We start from the raw sequence: 22,541 nt of genomic DNA, 5'->3' as shown, positions 1-22,541 counted from the left end.
TTACCAAGTGAACTTGGGCTACTTATTTAACCTTTCTGAAACTGTTTCTTTAACTGTTTTAAAGAAGGTGGGATTCTAATAGGGATTATGTCTTATTCTGCATTTACAGGTGATTTATATAAAGTTCCTACCAAAATTTGGATACTCAATAAAAACCCTATTTTTAGTATTTGGTAATCATAAATATGTAATGTTATAATACCTTTCACACGTAAAGCTCACTTAATCTTTTGTGTCATTTCCTGAGGGTACAGTCTCATGAATGGGAATTCTTGGGACAAAGATTATGAACATTTTTCTGGTATTTAGAAACACATCCCAAACTGCTTTTCAAAAGATTATCTTCAATTACAAAGCTGCTAGCAATGGATCGCATCACACATGGCATCAGATTCACCTCACGGTCACCATAGGTATATTACTATGGGAAATTTTTGCGTTTGATTGTTTTAAATTTTTTCTGCGCTGTTTGAACATTTTCCCTTTCTGAAAAGCAAGACTTGTCTGTAGGAGCGACAGTTCACGGCCACGTGGGCTGCGGAATGCTCTCGCGGACTACATCTCCCAAGGTGCCCCGCGCGCGCGCCGACAGGAAGTGGCTGGAGCATCTCCCGCCTCCACGCCGAGGAGAAGAGGTTCTATCCGGGGCCTTGGCGCTTCTCTTTCCTTTCGCGCCGGTTGCCGCTGCGGAGCGCGGCGGGTCCATGTGCGCAGTGAGCGGCGCTATTCCTGGCCCAGTAGCACCCGAGCCCCGGGTTTGACCGAGTCCGCGCTGCGATGGACCCCAACACCATTATCGAGGCCCTGCGGGGCACCATGGACCCAGCCCTGCGTGAGGCCGCGGAGCGCCAGCTCAATGAAGTAAGGACGCCGGGCGGGCGGCTGACGGTGGCAGGCCGAGCCCTCTGGGCCTGGCCAGAGGCGCGGACGGCGTCGCTGAGGGGCCCAGCTGGAGGGGTGGGGCGGGGACCTGACTGCGAGTGCCACGCCAGGGCGCCTCAGGCTGCGGCGGCGGTGGTGGCGGCCAAGGCAGCCTTCGCGTCGGATCCTGAGCTGGGCCTCTGGCTGCGGTCACGGCACGAGGAGCCGGCTGAGGCGAGGCGGGCGTGACGGGCTGGACACATGGCTGGCTCGGGCGGCCGGCCGCCCTCTGGCTCATTCCCAGCTCGTTCCTCGCGCCCAGGAGGGGGCGAGACTCGCTGGGAGGGTTTTCAGACGTTTCCGGGAGCAGTCTCGCTGGCGCCGGGTTCGGAGGGGCTCCTGGGAATGCAGCGCTGGCCTTTCGGGGGCCGCGCCTGTCAGCTTGTCACTTCACTGGGCTGATCGGCGATCGGCACAACTTTCTTCCTGCGCTGAGCGGCTGGAGGAAGCTTTCGGAGGCAAGCCCCCGCCTCTCCGGCAGGACGAGGGTAGTGTGGGCTCCCCAGTCAGTCTGATGCACTGTTCGACTCTGCTGATGCCTCATTCGGGGAGGCCGGGCATGTGCTAGTAAGTGTCAGGTGAAGTGCGCCCTTCTAGGTAGAGCCGAACCACTCATTTTCTTGACTGACCTTGGGCAAGTCGCTTAACCTTTTGATGCTGAGTTTCTCCCATTCATAAAATTAGGCCGCAAGGTTGCTGTGACGATCGAGTGGGACAGTGTAGGGCAGGGTGCCTTGAAACGTGCCAAGCTCCTTATCAACTCGTGGAGGATTGGTTCCCTTTTTCCCCTTTATTTTCGGGGGACCACCGAAAATAAACAGCCTTAATATGTGGGTATATTATTGTACTATCTTCAGTTTCATTATTTGTTTCTAAATTTCTGCAACTTTTTATATTTTAGTGAGTATTTTAAAGGCTTAAAAGGACCCCTGTAATTTCCTATGCCAGTTAATAATTGTCTTTTGGTATCCCACTGAGTCTGCAAGCTTTAGTGAAGTTCAGTGTACATTTATTTTTAAACGGAGAAAGAAGTCCCTCTTTAAAGTAGAACTTCATTTTATGCTCCTCTTAGCTGGTAGGAAACTCATTTAAAAACATTATTTATATTGACTTTACAAAAAGCAGCCACAGGACTATTCCTAATTGGACATCTTCAATGTACAATGCTCTTTTTAGAGATCTCTGCCCTCAAGGAACTTAAATTTTAAGACGACTACCCACAGAGTTTAGACAAATCAAGTGTAAAATTATTTTAAAATAAAAAAGTTAAATCTTGTATATATAAGTGCGACCGTCATTAGATCATACCAAGAGTGATGTTCAAAAAAATTTTTTTAAAGATTTTATGATTAAGTAACCTCTGCACCCAACGTGGGGCTCCCGCCCACAATTCCAGGATCATGAGCCCCAGCTCCACCCACTGAACCAGCCAGACCCCAGCCCCCCAGCCCCCATGCTCAAATTTTTAGGCTCAAAGTCACCTTGGGAGGAGTTTAGATTTCTTTTGGGTATAAAATAATGCACTGAAACAAATTCCCATTTTGAACCATTATGAAACTGTGGAGGAAGTTATGGGTCACTTTTTATTTTGATTTGTTTTGTGATAGACACAGGTTAAGATGAACATTATTTTGTTTATGAAGTATTAATACATGTGTAAGTTTAGGCACCCTGAAAGTTTAGTTACACTGATTTCTACAATGATTTTATTATTCGGACTAAACATGCCTTGTGTAATTATTAATTTTAAAAAATATTGAAAAAAAGAGTTGGTTCCCTTACAGAAAAATTTGAAATTCATTCATTCCTCAAGCAGGTATTGAATGTCTAGTTATATACACTGACATCTTGTAATTGAGACCGGGAATAAATATTTCACAAGCTGATTTTTAGAAGATGAATAATCAAAATAGTATTCATAGCATTTTTTACTTAACTCTTAAGCTTCCGTTAGGGTTTTGGAATACTCTGGAATAGTGAACGCTGCTTTTCTGTTAAAGAAAATTGGTGGTCTATCCTGTATTTTTGTGATTGTTAGCTATTTACATTTTGCAAATTTCTTTCAATTATTCCATCTTAATTTTTTAGTAATTCTCCTAAGGTAACTTTTCTCAGCTCTAGTCTTCATTCCATTTTAATGAAGTGCTTCCATTTGAATACTTACTTGCTTTGACTTTTTTTGTGGCAGAACCTTGATTTAGGAAATAGATCCCAGATAAGTCTTGATGAAGAAGCTTGACTGTAGTAAGAATGAGGAAGTAACATTTTATTTCCATCAGGCTCTTCTCACTTTGGATAAGACAGGATGAAGCAATCATTCCGTACTGTTTTTATTCAACTGAATTATATTTTGGTTCATTTAGTTAAAAGAAAAAGATGATTGACGTTTGAGTGAATCTCTTCAGCTAAGTGAAGTAATCACTAACTGTAAAAATTGTAAATGTTATCAAAGTATTATAGTGCAGATAGTTAAAAACAGAGTGCTCTTGCCTCACAGTGATTGCACTTAACTGTTCCATCTGCTTGGATCCGCTTTTACTCAGTGATCTCCCAGACTTGATCTCGCACTTCTGTCATCGTTCAGCTGTCTCCATATCACTGACGAGTTCCCCTGACTACAACACTCCAGACACTCTATATCTCCCTTCATTTAATTTTCTCTATAGCACTGGTTTATCATAAATATTTTATTTATTCTCACCAGTATAATTTTTGAGTTTCACAAGGTAAGGGATTTTTGTCTTTTGTTACTGCAATTCTTTGATTTGTCAGTATTAAGCTTTACTTAATTATAGCATATAATAATATAGCCTTTAGCTCTGTTATACCACCCCCAAATCAGGGATTTTTAGAGCATTTTTATATTTTTTATATTACATATAGATAAGGAAGTTCCATTAGACTGCTAGAGACCACAGTAAAGACTCTTTTTGGCAGATATTTTTGAGATAAATTTTAGTATTAGGGCGCCTGGGTGGCTCAGTCGGTTAAATGTCTGCTTTCAGCTCTGGTCAGGGTCCCAGGGTCCCAGGGTCCTGGGATCAAGCCTTGCATCGGGCTCCCTGCTCATCGGGGAGCTTGCTTCTCCCTCTCACTCTGCCTGCTGCTACCCGTGCTTCTGCCCCCCCTCAAGTAAATAAATAAAATCTTTTTAAAAAAAAAAAAAAAAGATTAACTTTGGTATTCCCCACTGACTTACTCTGTAGCATGGCACAAATTTTGATCCTTTTTTTTCCTAATTGCTGTTACATTTTTTTGATCACATTGTATTTCCCAATTTGAAATATCTTCATATAACAATCTTTGCCTCAAAGACTGGAGAAGACCAATAAAAAGTACAAGCTCTCTTGGAAATATAATTGAAAACCTCCATGGTTATTTGATTTTTTCTTTTTTTATGTAACTATGAAGCCTTCTGTACTAGCTGGGGATGTTAGGAAAGTTATTTAACTTGTAAGCATCATTTTCCTTATGTACAAAATAAAAGTAGTAATAGTATATATGTCATAGTGTCATGTGGGTTGGGTGAAATGATGCATGTAAAAAATTCAGGAAGGTATTTGGCACGTCCTAAGTTCTCTTCAGGTTATTTGAATTACTGCATAAGTGCCAATTGATTAACCCGTCTACCATGTCGTACCTTTTATTCCCTGTCTCAGTCTAACTATAGTAGTTGTATATTTCAGTGGAAAATGATCAGCAGTAATGGAGAAGGAATACAAGTGCCTATTTGAACACTGAGATCATTAGTAGATAGATTATTGTAATGTGAAAATTGGCACAATTATAAGCACAGTGCCTGGCACACTATGGACTCTGAGTAAATGCTTGTTGTATGCAAAGAGAAGAACTTACGTAATCGAAATGTCTTTCAGTCTTTAAAGTTGATGTGTGTGCAGGAATCTCATTTGTCATTTAAATTATATACTTTGAGATCAGTTGACTTCTGTATATCTAGAAGTACAGTTTTAAAATTTTTGGTTTTTGGGGCGCCTGGGTGGTTCAGTTTGGTTAAGTGTCTGCCTTCGGCTTGGGTCATGATCCCCGGGTCCTGGAATTGAACCCCGTGTTGGGCTCCCTGCTCAGCAGGAGAGTTTGCTTCTCCCTTTCCCTCTGCTCCTGTCCCTGCTTGTGCCCTTTCTCTTGCTCACTCTCTTTCTCAAGTAAATAAAATCTTTTAAAAAAAATTTTTTTAAGGAAATCTAAAATATATGATATTTGGTATTCATTCATTCAACATTGTTTATTATGTTTCCAGAGACTGCTACTTCCTACTCTCACTCACTCAGAAATACTTGTTTCTTCATTTATAAGATAAAGTTAAGACATCTCTGAAGGTTTTTGGCAGATTATTGTAATAGACAATAGTCTCTGCATTCTTCCTGATTTCGCTGCCAGTGTTTCACTGCCAGTATTCTTCAGGGGAAACCTTTCTATACAAACCTTTGCTCATGCTCCCCCCCCCCCTCCTTAAGCTCTTACCACCTAAAACTAAAAGTTTTCCTATTCACAAATCTCATTAATCCCATCTTAAATGCCATTTTTTCCTACTCTGACCTTCTGTGATACTTTGTAAACTGAAAACTCACCTTTTTAACACCTAGTTTTATGTATTCTTCCTTAGATTTTAACTATTTTTATTTGAACTAGGTGATTGCTGTCTCTTCTCTAAAAGTTCATGGACTTTGAACTTTTCTCCAATGGGAATAAAATCTGTAGATGAAGGGTTTTTTTTTTTTAATCTTGGAGTATTTGCTGAGAATGCACACTCAACAGCTAATTGTTTCTTGATTGTTTTCGGATATTTTCAAAACATTTGCCTGTCATGTGGCAAAATCTGTCTTTATACTGGGGATCTGATACTGTACACAAGACAGAGTCCTCTCACTTATGAAGCTTACGTTTGAACTAAAGTTTTCAAAATGTAATGTCAGGAGAGGCACCTGGGTGGCTCAGTCAGTTAAGCATCTGTCTTCGGCTCAGGTTATGAGCCCTGCATGGGGCTCCCTGCTCAGTGGGGAGTCTGCTTCTTCCTCTTCATGTCCTTTTGCTCCTCCACCCCCACTTGTGCACTCTCTCTCTCACTCTCAAATAAATAAATAAGCTATTTAAAAAAAAAATGTAATGTCGGGTGCCTGGGTGGTTCAGCTGGTTAAGTGTCTGACTTCAGCTCGGGTAGTGATCCCACAGTCCTGGGATCAAGCCCCACATGCTTTTCCCTCTCCCTCTGCCGCTCCCCCTGCTTGTGCTCTCTCTCTGTCTCAAATAAATAAAATCTTTAAATAAAAATAAATAAATAAAATGTAATGTCAGGGAAATTTTTTTGAAATGTTTATTCTGAATAACAGTTCCCAATCTGTTTTTTGTTTTTTTTTTTTAATTTTAGAGAAAGAGACAGAGAGCAAGGGAGGGGCAGAGGGAGAGAGACTCTTAAATTGACTGGTGCTCAGCGCAGAGCCTGATCCGGGATTCAATCTAATGACCCTGAGATCACCACCTGATCCAAAACCAAGAGTCGGCATTTCACCAACTGCACCACCCAGGCCCCCTTGGTTCATTTAATAGCAAATGTCTTTATGATAGGCACTGAGCTGAGTGGTTGATAAAAAGAAATTTATGATTTCCTGCCTTTCTGGAGTTTCAAAGTCAACACAGCCATCACAGATGCATGTGGTTGGGAGTTATAATAAAGCTATGTCTAAGTTTTGGGTACGGAGGCTATTAAATCTGACTTTGCTTAAGGCAGATGTGATCTCAGCATCAGTATTCCTTCCCCTCATATACTTGTAGCAAGAAAAATGCCCTAAGTAGAATTAGAAGGCTTATTACCTAGGAGCCTTTTTAAACCTTCAGTTCCTCAACTTAATGTGCTATAAAATGGTTATGTAGGTAGAAATGATGCTTTCTCAAATGCTTTATGTAGGGCACAAGGGAAAAGTAAGTGGACTTAGCTTTGCTAAGTTTCTTGATACTTGGTGTTTACCTTTTAAATTCATAAACTACCTAAATCACTTCTAGGATCTTCACAGATGATTACAATTACTGCTATAAGTGATATGTTTTATTTATAAGTGGTGAGTTTGATTTTGTTCTATTAAAGGACCTATGAAATGTTCAATTAATGAAAATGTTAGGTCTGAAAAAGTACAAAATGATGGCATGTTTATAGTACAATTTAGCATGTCTAGAAATTCGGTAAAATATTTATGAGAATATAATGTATATTTTTGGAAGACAGAATATTCTGTGGTCTGAGCAGGTAACGTTCCTTAATTAGGAATCTTTCTAAGTAGAGATTTTGTTTTGAATTTGGGAGAGGGAAAGTCCCTGGATACTTTGGCTGTTACACAGGAATTTATTCAGTGACAAAGCATGTTAAAGATCTGAAAGGTAACACCAGATTAACATAAGAAAATTTCTTTTTCAGATATAGTAGATGTATATATTATTTTACTTATTGTTTGTTTCTATCAGTGGCATATTAATGATGAGTTTCATTTAAAGTGGGCCTTTTCTTTTGGTTACTAAAGTAATTTGTAATTAAGTTATTTTAAACTCCTTGATTGAAAAATATTTATGTATTACCGCTATTTAAAGAAAAGCTGGAAGACATGAAGAGCCGCTGTGAAACAATTAAAAAAAAAAAAAAAGTTCCACATACTAGATCTTGATGTGGTCACAATTTACCTATTAGTTTTTGTCTTTCATTGTTGTCGTTCATTCTCTTACTAATCTTTTTAATATAACCCATACTTCCGGACCGAAGCCTGGGAGGCTCAGTCGGTTAAGCATCTATCTGCCTTTGACTCAGGTCATGTTCCCAGGGTCCTGGGACCAAATCCCACATCAGGCTCCTTGCTCAGCAGGGACCCTGCTTCTCCCTCTGCCTGCCACTGCCCCTGCTTGTGCTCTCTCTGACAAATAAGTCAAAGCAAATCTTAAAAAATATATCCCATACTTCTTTTTCCTTAAAAAAAATCTTTTCTCCCCATCTCTGTGGGCTTAAATCCTTTAGGACCTAACTCAAAATTTTACCGGTTAGTCCAATTAGAATTAGTAATACTCCAAGCTATCTTACAGTGATCTTTTATCTCTGTAGTGTCTGACACGTTTTAAGTACCGGAAGGTGGAGTGGAGGTAAAGGAAAGGCAGATGTAGTTGTAGCTGTTGAAGAATTTTGATGAAATGGATTAAGGGTGAATGTTGAATTATCTAGGTTAATGACAAATAATGAGAAGGTAAGAAGTTGTCTAGAAAGGTAGTTTTGTGTTGTGGTTAGCAGCCTTTAAACTTGAGTATTAGCAATTTTAGCTCTACTTAATGATGTATAATGACCCATTTGTTGCTTCATTTCTCCTGGTTTTCTGATTGCTGGAAACCAGGAACTGGAAGAAGGGCCTGTAATTAGTGTCAACATCTAGAGTGTACATTTATACTCTTAACTCATACTCTAAAAGATTTATTATAGCATCTTGAGGTCTATGTCAGTGTTTGCCAAACTGTTGGGAATAATACCATAATTACTCAGTTTTTTAGGAGTTTTTGTGATAAAGATGATGCTAAAGATATTTTTACTTACATTTATCTTTTAAATTACTCCAAAACGTGAAGGTCTTTTCAACGTGATAATAAATTTAATAGTTAATATGTGATAGAAATTCTTTTAAATATGTTATAGTTTGCTATACCCAAGAATGCCATAAAGTTATTAGAGATAACCTAGTGCTTAAAAGGATAAGTTTTCCTGTTTGAACAGCTAATGTGTATCTTTATTTGATCTGTTTTATAATTGTACCGATTCATGGTCTTTTTTTCTTCATTTTAAAACTTTATTTGCATGCCATAAAATATACCTGTTTTAAGTGAAACTCAGTGATTTTTAGTAGATCTAGCAAATTGCACCACAATTTAGTTTTTTATTTTTTAAGGTTTTATTTATTTATTTGTCGGAGAGAGAGAGAGAGTACATGCAGGGGGAGCAGCAGGCAGAGGGAGAAGCAGGCTCCCTGCTGAGCAAGGAGTTGGGTGCAGGACTTGATCCCAGAACCCTGGGATCATGACCTGAGTCAAAGCCAGACTCTTAACCCAACCCACTGAGCCACCCAGGCATCCCCACAATCTAGTTTTGTAATATTTATTTTCATTATCCCAGTAAGATCCCTCCTTCTAGTTTATTTTTTAATTTTTATTTATTAGAGAGAGTGAGAGCATGAGTCAGGGTGCAGAGGGAGAGGGAGAAGCAGGCTCCCCACTGAGCAGGGAGCCCAATGCGGGACTTGATCCCAGGACGCTGGGATCATGACCTGAGCTGAAGGCAGACACTTAACTGGTTGAGCCACCCACGTGCACTAATCCCTCCTTACAGTTTAATCTCATATCCCAGGCCTAGGTGATTGCTAATCTACTTTTCCTCAGAATTTTCTTGAGAATCTCATGTCTGATATTTAGTATTACTTTATGTCCATTTGTTACTTTCTTTGGGAGAATAGAAGGCATTAGGGATTTCAGCTGGATGGAAATTTGTATGGGGCAAGTAGATAGATACCCCAGGTTGAATTTACTTGTGTGATTTCTTTTTTCTTTTCTTTTTTTTTAAGATTTTATTTATTTATTTGACAGAGAGACAGCCAGTGAGAGAGGGAACACAGCAGGGGGAGTGTGAGAGGAAGAAGCAGGCTCCTAGCGGAGGAGGAGCCTCATGTGGGGCTCGATCCCAGAATGCTGGGATCATGCCCTGAGCCAAAGGCAGACGCTTAACGACTGCGCCACCCAGGCGCCCCTGCTTGTATGATTTCTTATGTCAGAAACATCCTTTCTTTCTTACCCCTTGATCTAGCTCAGCTGTCTGAAAGTAACATTTTTTCCTCAGTTGCACTTTTTAAATTTGTACTTGCGTATTTTTGAAGGCAAAGTGATTTAGAAGAGTAGCAAAATAAGTACTTATTTTCATAGTTCAGGGTTTTTTTTATAACTTTATTGAAATCAACCACTTAAAGTATCCAGTTTAGTGTTTTGTTTGTTTGTTTGTTTGTTTAAGATTTTATTGGGCATCTGGGTGACTCAGTCGATTAAACATCTGCCTTTGGCTCAGGTCATGATCCCAGGGTCCTGGGATGAGTCCTGTGTCTGCGTCCTTGCTCAGCAGGGAGCCTGCTTCTCCCTCTCCCTCTGCCTGCCACTCGCTGCTTGTGTGCTCTCTCTCTCTGGCTCGCTGTCAAATAAATAAAAATAATACAAAAAAAGATTGTATTTATTTGAGAGAGAGCATGAGAGCCTGGGTGCACAAGCTGGGGGCAGGGGCAGAGGGAGAAGCAGAGTCCCTGCTGAGGAGGGAGCCTGATGTGGTTCTCCATCCTGGGACCCTGGGATCATGACCTTGAGCCAAAGGCAGATGTTTAACTCACTGGTGCTCCCTCCAATTCAGTGGTTTTTAGTATATTCAGTTATGCGGCTATCACCACAAACTTTAGAACATTTTCATCACCCCAAAAAGAAACCCCATACCTGTTAGCAGTCCCCCTCTCTGCCCTCTGCACATCCCCAGTCCTTGAGTACTGGCTTCTTTCACATAGTGTATTTTTAAGGTTCACACATGTTGTAGCATCTATCAGTACTTCATTCTTTTTACTACAAAATAATATTTCATCGTGTGTATGGATATGCCACATTTTGCTTATCCAGTCGTCGGTTGGTGCACTTGGTGGGTTGTTTCCACTTTTGGGCTATTATGAATAATGCTGCTGTTAATGTTCAGGTAAAAGTAGTCTTGTTGATTTTTTTTTTTAATTGAGGGATAATTTACATATGATATGAAGCTCAAATATACGTACAGCTCAGTCCATTTTTACCTAGGTACCATTATCCAGATAAAAATTTTTTTTAAGATTTTTATTTATTAGAGAGAGATTGAGAGAACGAGTGGGAGGAAGGGCAGAGGGAGAAGCAGACCCCCCCCCCCACCCCGGAGCAGGGAGCCCAAGGCAGCACTCGATCCCAGGACCCCAGGACCATGACCCGAGCCAAAGGCATACGCTTAACTGACTGAGCCACCCAGGTGCCCCAGATGAAAATTTATATAACATCTCTATTGGCTTAGAACTTTCCCATGAGACTCTTCCCAATTAATACCTTTCCTCCTTCAGGTTACTGTTATTCTGACTTCTGTTAACTATAGATGAGATAGATTTGCCTGTCTTTGAACTTCATATATATAGGATCACATGGTATGTAGCCAAGTAGTCTAGCTTCTTAACATGTTTTTGAAATCCATATTATTGCTTGATTCCATAGTTAGGCTTTATTTTTTTTAAGTTATTGTATAGTATTTCACTGTGTGAATTGTACCACAGTTTATTTATACATTCACTTGTCAGTGGACAGGTATTACTGTGGACACAAGCACTTTTCTTACATATATAAAGCTGAAATTGCTAGGTTGTAAGGTAGGTGCATATTTGAAAATGCCAGTTTTCCAATATGGTTGTTCAGTTTTATGCATCTTCCAGCACTGTGTATGAGTTCCATAGTTTTCACATCCTCACTAGCACTTTGATGTATTGCGTACATTGTTTTCGGGTAGGACTATCTGCTTGTACTGATTGTTTTGTAATTTGCCTGCATGTATTTGCTAATTTTTGTTTTGGGGTGATTTTAACTCTTCCTCAGATGTTGCAGATATTTTCCTTTTTTTTTTTTTTAACACTTTATACTGATGGGGTGTGGAGCATTTACAATTTTTACTTTATCTACTTGAGACAAAAAACTATTTTATGGCTTTCAGTCTTTGGTGTCATGCTTAGGTTTTTTTCCAACAAGATGATAAAAATATTTACCGTGGTTTCCTTCAAGTACTATTGGGATTTTATTTATTTATTTTTTAAAAAATTTGATTTATTTATTGGAGAAGGGGAGAGAGCATGGGGCGGGGAGGGAGAACCAGACTCCCACTGAGCAGGGAGCCTGACATAGGGCTGGATCCCAGGATCCTGAGATCCTGACTTGAGCCAGAGGCAGATGCTTAACTGACTGAGCCACCCAGGTGCCCCTGGGGTTTTATTTTTTATTTTAAACCTTAAGTTAGAAATTGAAAAAGGTCCTTTGTTAATGTAATATTCATGGAGTACCTTTGTGCTTGTAGGAAGATATAGTTAGTGGCACATGCTCATTTTTAACTCATTTGTGGCTATATATGTGGCTAGCCAACAAAAACGGTGGTTGTGGTGGTTTTTGTTTTTGTTTTTTTTAAAGATTTTATTTATTTATTTGACAGAGAGACAGCCAGCGAGAGAGGGAACACAGCAGGGGGGAGTGGGAGAGGAAGAAGCAGGCTCCCAGCGGAGGAGCTCGATGTGGAGCTCGATGTGGGACTCGATCCCGGAACGCCGGGATCACGCCCTGAGCTGAAGGCAGACGCTTAACGACTGCGCCACCCGGGCGCCCCTGGTTTTTGTTATTTTAACATGACCCCTAAACATAATCCAACAACTTCATTTGTGGTTCCAATCATAGAAAGCAGTTCTTTTCAACTCAGAAGGAAAAACTGTGGTACTGGGACCTTGAGAGAACACTGTATATACAAAAAACACAAATGTTGTATTTTATAGGAGATTTAAAGAACTAAAGAACCATTTGGCAATATTCAGTTTATGTCCTACGTACTTTAGAACATACTCTGAGAAAGATGAGATTCTACTGTGTATGGAGATAAAAACAACATAACATTTGTTTTTTTTTTTAAGATTTTATTTATTCATTCGACAGAGAGAGACACAGCCAGTGAGAGAGGGAACACAAGCAGGGGGAGTGGGAGAGGAAGAAGCAGGCTCCCAGTGGAGGAGCCTGACGTGGGGCTCGATCCCAGAACGGCGGGACCACGCCCTGAGCCGAAGGCAGACGCTTAACCGCTGTGCCACCCAGGCGCCCCAACATAACATTTGTTATATCTGGACATTTACTATAATATTTTATATATTTCACTCCTATATTTTTTAAGATTTTATTTATTTATTTGAGAGAGAGAGCCAGTGAGAGCTAGAGAGCACAAGCTGGGGGGAGGGGCAGAAGGAGAGGGAGAAACAGACTCCCCACTGAGCAGGGAGCCCAACATTGGGCTCCATCCCAGGACCTTGGGATCATGACCCGAGCCACAGCAGATGCTCAACCGACTGAGCCATCCAGGTGCCTCTTTCACTTACTCCTTATAGCCATCCTATGAAGCAGATTTTGTTAAACTAATTTTGTAATTAAATGTTAGGTTTACTGAAGCAACTTGCTCAAGAGTTAAAAATGTCGAAAGTAACATCACTTGTATTTATCACTTGTCTGATTTTTGCTGTCCATTCCAGGGATTCATAATTTGATGCAGGAGATAAGATATATACTATAATATAAATGGCCTAAAAAGTGCCATACTAGTAGTGTGGATAGTAGTGTCCTTTGTGGGCTCATCTGTCTCTCCCTTTAATACAAATACTCTTTTATACTACACTACTCCTAGGTGATCACTGCTGCTTCCAAGGCATTTTTTTGTTGACTCATTTCAGTTCTTCATTTAATAAATTTGTTGAATACCTTAAATACCTAGCATCACGAGGAACTGGGTATACAAATAGTATAGTTCCTATCAGTGAAGCTTAAAATCTAATTAACAGAAGAGGCAGACATAAACCAGTCTATAAATATAATAATTACAAATATGTAATAAATGTTATGGGGAAAAAAACCCTGGAGATTATGAGCGTAATAGGGAGCTCTCCTTTAGCTTGAATGATCAGTCAGGAAAGCCTTCTCTAAATGTTTAATTAAGTGGAGACTCAAAGAATGTGAAGCTGTGAATCAGTTAACTCTGGTGGAGCACTGGAGAGAAGAGTGTTATAGGTAGACAGTCACAGCATGGACTGTGGAGTAATCATGTTTGTTGTTGAAAGAACTTAAAGGTGGCTGGTAAGGTGGGACAGTAGGAAGCAAGAAAGTTTCTTTAAATGAGACTGATGAAATAGGCACGGGCAAACTAATACAGGCCCTTCCTTATATAGCCTTTGGGAAGTAGTGTAGAAAGCTATCGGGACGCGTGGGTCGCTCAGTCAGTTAAGCATCTGCCTTCAGCTCAGGTTATGATCCCAGGATCCTGGGATCAAGTCCCACATAGGGCTCCTTGCTCAGCGGGGAGCCTGCTTCTTCCTCTGTCTGCAGCTCCCCCTGCTTTGTGTGCTCTCACTCTCTCTCTCTGACAAACAAATAAAATCTTTTTTTTTTGAAGCTTTTAAAAGTTGTTTTTTTTTTTTTAAGGGGATTGGTTTACAATTTTGAAGACCTTTGGCTGCTAAATGGAGAATGGTGGGGGTAGGGAATACTTACATTAAGAAAGATAATAGTCATTTGGGCTAGATTGATGTTAGTGGGAATGGAGAAAGTGGGTATATTATATAAGTATTTTGGTTATAGAATTGACAGGTCTTGACACATTGAATTGGGGTAAAAAAGAGGGAAGTATTAAAGATGTCATTCAGGTATTAAACGTAAGTGAGGATAGTGATGAAAAAGGTGGGGAGAAGTGGTATAAGAAAGTAGAAACCTAAGTTTTAGGGGAGAAGATACTTTGAACATAATAAATTTGAGAAGCCTGTGAAGGTAGGGATGTTAAAATAGGTCTCCTAAGAGTGACGTGAACTGGAAGTAATGTATCTGGCAAATAGTATTTAAAGATCCCGGTTGGATGAAATCAGCTGGGGAGTGTAAAAGATGACCTCTGACTGAGCAGTTATAATTTAAATAGGCTAAGAAACCAGCAAAGGAATCTGAGAAGGAAAAGTGGTCTGTGAATTGTGCAGTTGGAAGGATGTTTCAAGAAAGTGATAGTGGTTAATTGTGTTTAGAATACCAGAAAAGGCAAATACCTGCCTTCGATCCACTTAACTACTCCCATTCAGGTCTTAAATTTAAGTGTTATTTCTAGGTTAGAAGATTCTCCTTTTGATTCTCCCATGGTGTCTCTACCTCTTCTACTGTACTTTATTGTAATTACTTGTTTGATTATCTTCACTATCCTTTACATTAAACTCTTAAGTTTCCATGAGGTCATGGAACCTTATTGTTTGGTTTCAACCTTTTTTTTTTTTTTTAAGATTTTATTTATTCATTTGACAGAGATAGAGACAGCCAGCAAGAGAGGGAACACAAGCAGGGGGAGTGGGAGAGGAAGAAGCAGGCTCATAGCAGAGGAGCCTGATGTGGGGCTCGATCCCATAACGCCGGGATCACGCCCTGAGCCCAAGGCAGACGCTCAACCGCTGTGCCACCCAGGCGCCCCTGGTTTCAACCTTCTATTCTCAGCTCCTGGCATGGTGTCATGTACCAGGAACATTTAAATAATTTTTGGGGTAACAGAATTCCAGGTTCTGATGTAGAAGAAATTTTTTATATACGAAAGGAAATTTTTCTGTTTCTAAGAACGTATGGAATATTTGGTGTGAGAGGAAGTCTGTAAAGAAGAAACTAAAATAGGGGCCTGCTTCTTCCTCTCCCACTCCCCCTGCTTGTGTTCCCTCTCTCGCTGGCTGTCTCTGTCCTGTCGAATAAATAAATAAAATCTTAAAAAAAAAAAAAAAGAAGAAACTAAAATAAACTATTGTCCATGTGAACTTGTGCAGAAAAAATACTTAAACTTGGGCTGAAAGGACGAGATGACATAGATGGTAGTGGTATTGGGGGAGAGGAAATGCAACTGTGAAAGCATTCAAGAAGGGACACAGTTGTTTTTTTAAAAAAACCAGAAGCAAATATGACAAATTTAGGAATCATTAAGTAACTTTTTTATACTGTTAATGAAAGTGTCTGGGGTCTGTAGTATAAACTGGAAAGTAGAAAATGTGTGAAGAATAGCTCCTTTATAATCCCACCGCCCAAGAGATAACTATATTAACATTTTGGGTATATTTCATTATTTTCTGTATATGCTGCATGGGAATTTCATATAAATGTATTATCATATAGTTTGTATCCTACTTTTATTGTATGTTCAAAGCTATTGATTTTGAATTTTCTATTTAAATGTAACATACATACAGAATAGTCATTGTAAGGGTACAGTTGATTGATTTTCACAAACTGAACACCCTTTGGTAAAATAGCCATATTCAGAAATAAAACATTATTAGCACCTTGGAAACCACTTCCCAGGCTATTAATTTTTACTGATTTAGTTTGTTAGGTCACTTGGTAGAACATCTCTATGGAGAAATTATTACTAAATTGGGGCTAAATGGGTATTAAAGAGGATATTGTTCTTGAGCTGTTGGTGTAGGTTAAGAATGCTAGTTGGGATAAATGGGAAGTGGAGCAGTATGAAGGCAAATGCAAACATGCAAAGTATTTTAGAAGTTAGGTTATTAATTTTTTTTTTTTTTTATTTCATTGTTGGTGAGTGATGGGAAATAAGGCTGGGACCAACTTGAGGGTGGATAGCCTTTTGTGCCAGTCAAACAGTGGAACAGAGTACTGAGAATATTTATTTGCAGAAATTTAAAACCTATTTTTTTTGTTTGTAGGCACACAAGTCTCTGAATTTTGTTTCAACACTGCTTCAGATTACTATGTCGGAACAACTGGATTTACCTGTGAGACAGGCAGGCAAGTTACTGAATTCTTTTCTTGGGTTTATGTAAATCAGTTATTTAAAAGGTTCATAGTTGAATAGCAAAGGTATGTTGGGGTGGCCCTTCAGTGATTTTCTTCCCTGAAAATCCATTTGCCCTCATGTGTTTACTACAGATAGCTAGTGCTTTGTTATTGGTGGCAGAGTTAAAGGAATGTGGTATTTCGTTGAAAAGAGAAATTGATAGGGATTATTAAAAAATTCTGTGTGTTCTCTGTTTCCCTGCCCAGTGGATGATTCTAAGATACAAACCCCTGTGCAGTTGCTCCTTACAGCTTGTGCATTCACTGTTTTTAACCATTTAAAAAGTACTACAGTAGTCTCCCCCATCCATGACTGATAGATTTTAAGACCCTCAGTGGATGCCTGAAACTGTGCATAGTACCATGCTATATATACTATGTTTTTTCGTATACATACATACTTAAGATGAAATTTAATTTGTAAATTAGGCAAGTAAGAGTTTAACCACAGTAATTAATAATAAATTAGAACAAGTATAACTATACTGTAATAAGAGGTATGTGAACATGGTCTCTCTTAAAATATTTTACTGTACTCACCCTTGCGATGATATGAAGATCAAATGCCTGTGTAATGAGATGAGGGTGAGGTAAATGATGTAGGCATTTTGACATGGTGCTAGGCTACTGTTGACCTCTGATCATAGGTCAGAAAAGATCATCTGCTTCCTGACTGTGGGTGACCACGGGTAACTGAAACCACGAAAAGTGAAACAGTGCATGAGTGGGGAACTACTGTATTTCTTAGTTCCAGTTTCAACAAGATATTGAGCAATTCTCTCACTACCAAATGGTCTGTGAAAATGTGGTGGGTTACTTCTGATATTATCTGTTGGTCTGCAAAATAATGGAATTCATATCCTTAGTGTCCTGTTACTTAATTTATTTGCAGGTGTATTAATTTTGTTATAGGAAATATAAAGTAGTAATAATTTCACCATTCTAGAAAAACCAGTTATGTTCTGGTATTATTTCTTGCTGTTCTTTTTCCCTACATCAATTTTGTTAAAAAATTTTTTTTTCATTTAATGTGTAGTAAGTTCATCCCTTTTCTTTACATAGTGTTAGTATTAAAATTTCAGTGATTAAATACCATATATGGCATATATGAAGTGAACCATTTCCCAATTGTTAGCATTTAATCTTAGATTTGTTTCATTAACAGTTGTATTCACAGTACCTAAAATATTGCCTGACACACCAAATGTACTCTGTAAATAAATGAATGCATGTAAGTTTATTATTTTTCAAGATACTGGTATATAAATAAGTAGCACAATATTGGAATATTTTTTGGGCCTATAAAATATAGTAATTTCACTGGACACTGGTCAGCAGTAAATCTTTTTTTTTTTTTCTTTTCTAATTAAGTAGAAAAAAGTTGCTTTTATTATTTTAACTGTCATATCTCTTTTACTAATGAAGTTGGCATTTTCCCATTTGGTAATTTTGTAGATAAGAATCTTCGCCTCAAAGAGACAAATACCACATGATTTCACTCATATGTGGAATTTAAAAAACAAGACAGATGAACATTGAGGAAGGGAAGGAAAAATAAGATGAAAATTGAGAGGGAGGCAAACCATAAGAGGCACTGAACTCTAAGAACAAACTGAGGGTTGCTGGAGGGAGGTGCATGAGGGGAAGGGATAATTGGGTGATGGGCATTAAGGAGGGCTCTTGATGTAATGAGCACTGGGTGTTATTTACAACTGATGAGTCACTAGATTCTACCTCTGAAACTAAAAAGAATCTTTGCCTTTAAATCTCCAATTTTTACTAAGATGTTGAAAGTGGCATTTAGGAGGGACCTTAACATTTTGAGGCTTGATTATGTGCATTAGCAAAATTAAATTGTACTAGAAAGTTGTATGGTTAGTATGTGCAAAACCAGAAGCAGCCAAACTGTGGAATTAGTCAAAAATTTTAAAATCCAACCATTACTAAAAATTATATTATTTTAATAATTGAATGATGCTCTTTAGTGTATGGCATATGGTGATTTCATCTGCTAGACTTGAGAGAGGCATTCGGTCTTTGTAGCAGAGTCCAAGCATCCTGGATGGAATAGAATATGAATCACAATATTCTTACAGTGCAGTTCTCACTTGTTAATGTGTTTTGTAGACCAAACAACTGAAAATACTGAATCATAATTATACAAATAAAAATATATACCCATTCTTTTATGCATTACTATAGAAGGAAATACTCAAGAGTCTCAATGCAGAGGACTTAGGACTGTATCAAGGCTTAATTTTAATCTTTTCTGTTTTGGAGCTAAAGAATCAAAATTCTGGAAATAGTACTAATTTAAAATATGTTACATACACTGAGTCAGTGTTCTTTACTGTAGAGGTAGTTTTTCTTAAAACTTTTGTTGAAGGGTATTTTAACGTGTAGTCAATCTTTTTTGAAATACTGTAAGGTGGAGTATTATTTTAATTCCTGAGATAGAGCAAAGTAGAATATAAAAATCATAGATATATCAGTTATCCTTATTCATATAGGTGTAATATTCCAGGTAAGAGTTAATTACTAATCAGAGAAGGGCTGGTGTTTTGTAGAATTTAGTAATTGATTAATTTTGAATAATTTCCATTTCCTGTACATCATATACATTTGTGGTTGAGGGTTCTCCTTCTCATTTGGGGGTAGAGGACTGGATAAAAAACATTGTTAGCAATCTAGTTCATACTGTGTTAACTAGCAGTGTTCAAGATAGCAGTGTGATAGCTAACAGAAAATAGTAATCTGTAATTTTTGAACACACCACAATCTCCCATAAAATAACATGAATTTGAAGGAGTGTGATTGTGTTATATTAGTGACATGCTTAAATTTATAGACTAAAAATTTTTATGCTGTAATTTTTCTATGATAAAAATAACAGCTTTTGTGCACAAGTCTTAGTCAGTTTGGGTTCCTATAACAGAATATCATAGACTGAATGGTAGAAATATATTCCTCACAGTTCTGGAGGTTGAAAAGTCCAAAATCAAGAAGCAAGCAGAGTTGGTGTCTGATGGGGACCCACTTTCTGGTTCTTAGAACCCAACATGTTGGGAGGGGAGGAACCTTTTCAGGGTCTCTTCTGTGAAGACATTAATCACCTATGAAAGACCTCACCCCTGATGCCATCAACCTGGGGGTTTGGATTTCAATATGAATTTGAGGGGGCCACAAATATTCATTCTACAGTAGTGTTATTAATTGTGGGAGCAGTATCGGTATGTGTATGTGGTTTTGTCTTTAGAGACTTCATTTGGAAAATTGATATGAAAAAATTAATCCAAATAGTTTTCCTATAGAAAGCAAGATAAAAAGTATAAATGTGATATAAAAAGCCTTAATAGTTTTGTTTGTATAGTGTGTTTATTTGTACAGTTTCTTAGGCTGTGTGTTTAATAATAACTTCAGGGGTGATTACTGTAGCTAAGAATTAAACTTGTGTTTTGATTATCAACTTCGAAAATAATAGAATGCGCAGTATTTTAAATGTAGGTGTGAACAAACTTACAAGGGGTATTCACAGTGCTTTCACAGTAAATGCTCTTTTGTCAAATTGATCTACATTTTAGGTGTTATCTATTTGAAAAATATGATAACACAGTATTGGCCTGATCGGGAAACAGCACCGGGAGATATATCCCCTTATACTATTCCAGAAGAAGATCGACATTGTATTCGAGAAAATATTGTAGAAGCTATTATCCACTCTCCTGAGCTCATCAGGTATATGTATATTTTAAAACTTACCCATCGTTTCAGGTACATAGTTTGTGGAGTTTGGGAGGGGACAGCGCAGTGGGTCTTTTCAGAACATAAAAACCTGTCGTTTTTATAGCAGTAAATTTAATACATGCTGTTACTGGCAAATTCCTTTTATTTTCTTACTGCAGTTTTTACATTTATAAAAACTAAAAACTTCTAAACTTCATGTAAAATTTGTGAAACCGTATGATCAGGTGAAAGGGGGTAAAGAAAACTGTAGAATGCTGTTGTATACTTTGTATTATATGGTCTTGATATTTAAAAGTTCTTATTTTTATATGATTTTGTAGAATTTTTTTTAAAAGATTGTATTTATTTTAGATAGAGAGCAGAGGGGGAGGGAGGGACAAGCAGACTCTGCTGAACGTGAGCCTGATGGAGGGCTCAGTCTCAAAACTCCGAGATTATGACCTGACCCAAAATCAAGAGTCAGATGCATAACTGACTGAGCCACCCTAGCGCCCCTGATTTTGCAGAATTTTTAATGAAAATAGCTGTGTTCTAAATAAAACTCATCAGTTAATGATGGGGATGAAAAAATAAGGAAAAATAAAATCACCTACGTTTATAATATTTGTTGGGTTTCTTTTAAATCAGTAGGGACAGGTAGTTTTTTCTCAGTGACTTATTTATTTTTGTCTAAGCATTTTCTTTGTATGAGCAGAATTTTATCTAGGTAACAGTTCTTCCTTCTTATTATTTTTGACTTTCAGGGTACAGCTTACTACATGCATTCACCATATCATCAAACATGATTATCCAAGCCGCTGGACCGCCATTGTGGACAAAATTGGCTTCTATCTTCAGTCTGATAACAGTGCTTGTTGGCTAGGAATTCTTCTTTGCCTTTATCAGCTTGTGAAAAATTATGAGTAAGTGTCTCTCAATTCCTACAGAGATTTGAGAAGTAGGAAAAGTTTGGAAATTTAGGTATTTTATTTGAACATCTAAAATTACATTTGGTATATAAAAATTAATGAATTATATGTTGATTTTAATTCAGTATTTTCTTTTTAAAATAGCATTCTTTCTTTAATTCTGCAGTCGCTTCTGTTGATTCAACTGAGAAACTCGTTTTACCGTTTTTTCTTAATATCTGATCCCTATTAAAAACTGGGTTATCTCTAATTCCTCAATATGGGCTCCTCAATTTGTGCTGATAAAAGGCCTAAACATGAGCTTTTTTAAAATGTGAAGGGTATCAGAGTACTTTGAGCATTAGAGCTCTTTATTTAACTTCTGGCTTTCTGTGAATTTTTTATCTTAATTTGGGGTCTTGATAAGTTTCAAGAACCTACCTATAATTATTTAAAAAGGATATGTTGAAATTTCATATGATCATTTTTAATCATTGTGTTTTGAGGGATTCATAGTCACCTGTTTCAGTGTTTGCATATTTGAGCAAATCATAGTTCATATAACTAATTAGTATCAGTAAGAAAGATTTTAGGCCAAGGGATCATTTTAGATTTGGGTTTAGGAATGAGAAAAAAGACGTAACCTTGGAAGTTGAGGTATAGCATTAAGAGTGGTAAGCCATACATTGAAGGGATTATCTCAAGTGTGTAGTGAAAGTAATGAAATTTGTAGGCACTTGAAAGTTTTGATAACAGAAAATTTTGAGGAAGGCATGAGGAACGCTTACACCATGATGGTGGCTTTATTTCCAGTCCTACAGCTGCACAGATGCCATTGTGAGCCCTCTAATTCTGGGGCCTGTAGTTAGCCTCCGATACCCTTTTTGGGTCCCAACTGAAAGTAGCTGATGAACTGCTGCTTTTCTTCTGAGCAGGAGAGAAATATACCATTTACAGCATTGGTACTGGTGTTTTCTTGTGTTCCCACCAGCTACCCATCTTCCTGCTAAGGAATGTTCCAGCTGTTGCTCCAACTTCTATCAGAGTGCCAGTTGTTGTAGTTCTGGTAAGTGAGTGACTAAAATGAGAGAGAATAACAATAATAAGCTGTTATTGTCATTGAGGAGGTTAAGTCTCTCCTGTCCTATAATCTTAGCAGGAGAGAGTGTGACAGAGATTTTTTAAATGGGAGGCATAGGAGGCTGCTACAATATTGGAATTCCAGTTCATTTTCAGCCAGTGTTCGATTGTGGAGCACAAGGTGTTCACAAGGGATCTGTGTGGACTGAAGCAGTTCTAAGAAAATTCATGGAG

At 38.3% G+C, this 22,541-nt stretch overlaps 1 protein-coding gene across 1 annotated transcript in view; it reads left to right on the top strand.

The window, feature by feature from the left end:
* Nucleotides 1-609: 609 nt before the first annotated feature.
* The window catches only part of IPO7 (importin 7), a 52,197-nt gene continuing 30,265 nt past the window's right edge, over nt 610-22,541 (top strand). Inside the window, exons 1-4 of the mRNA XM_087868048.1 lie at nt 610-861; nt 16,467-16,548; nt 20,178-20,331; nt 21,084-21,242. Of these exons, the coding sequence (XP_087724174.1) occupies nt 778-861; nt 16,467-16,548; nt 20,178-20,331; nt 21,084-21,242 (479 nt within the window). The 5' untranslated portion in view covers nt 610-777. The remainder of the gene's footprint in view (nt 862-16,466; nt 16,549-20,177; nt 20,332-21,083; nt 21,243-22,541) is intronic.

The sequence above is a fragment of the Ursus americanus genome, chromosome 16 (genome assembly GCF_024610735.1).
Source record: "Ursus americanus isolate L20-20 chromosome 16, mUrsAme1.1.p, whole genome shotgun sequence".
NCBI classification, from domain to species: Eukaryota; Metazoa; Chordata; class Mammalia; order Carnivora; family Ursidae; genus Ursus; species Ursus americanus.
The sequence above is the reverse complement of the archived record's forward strand: the minus strand, read 5'-3'. Positions and strand labels throughout refer to the sequence as shown.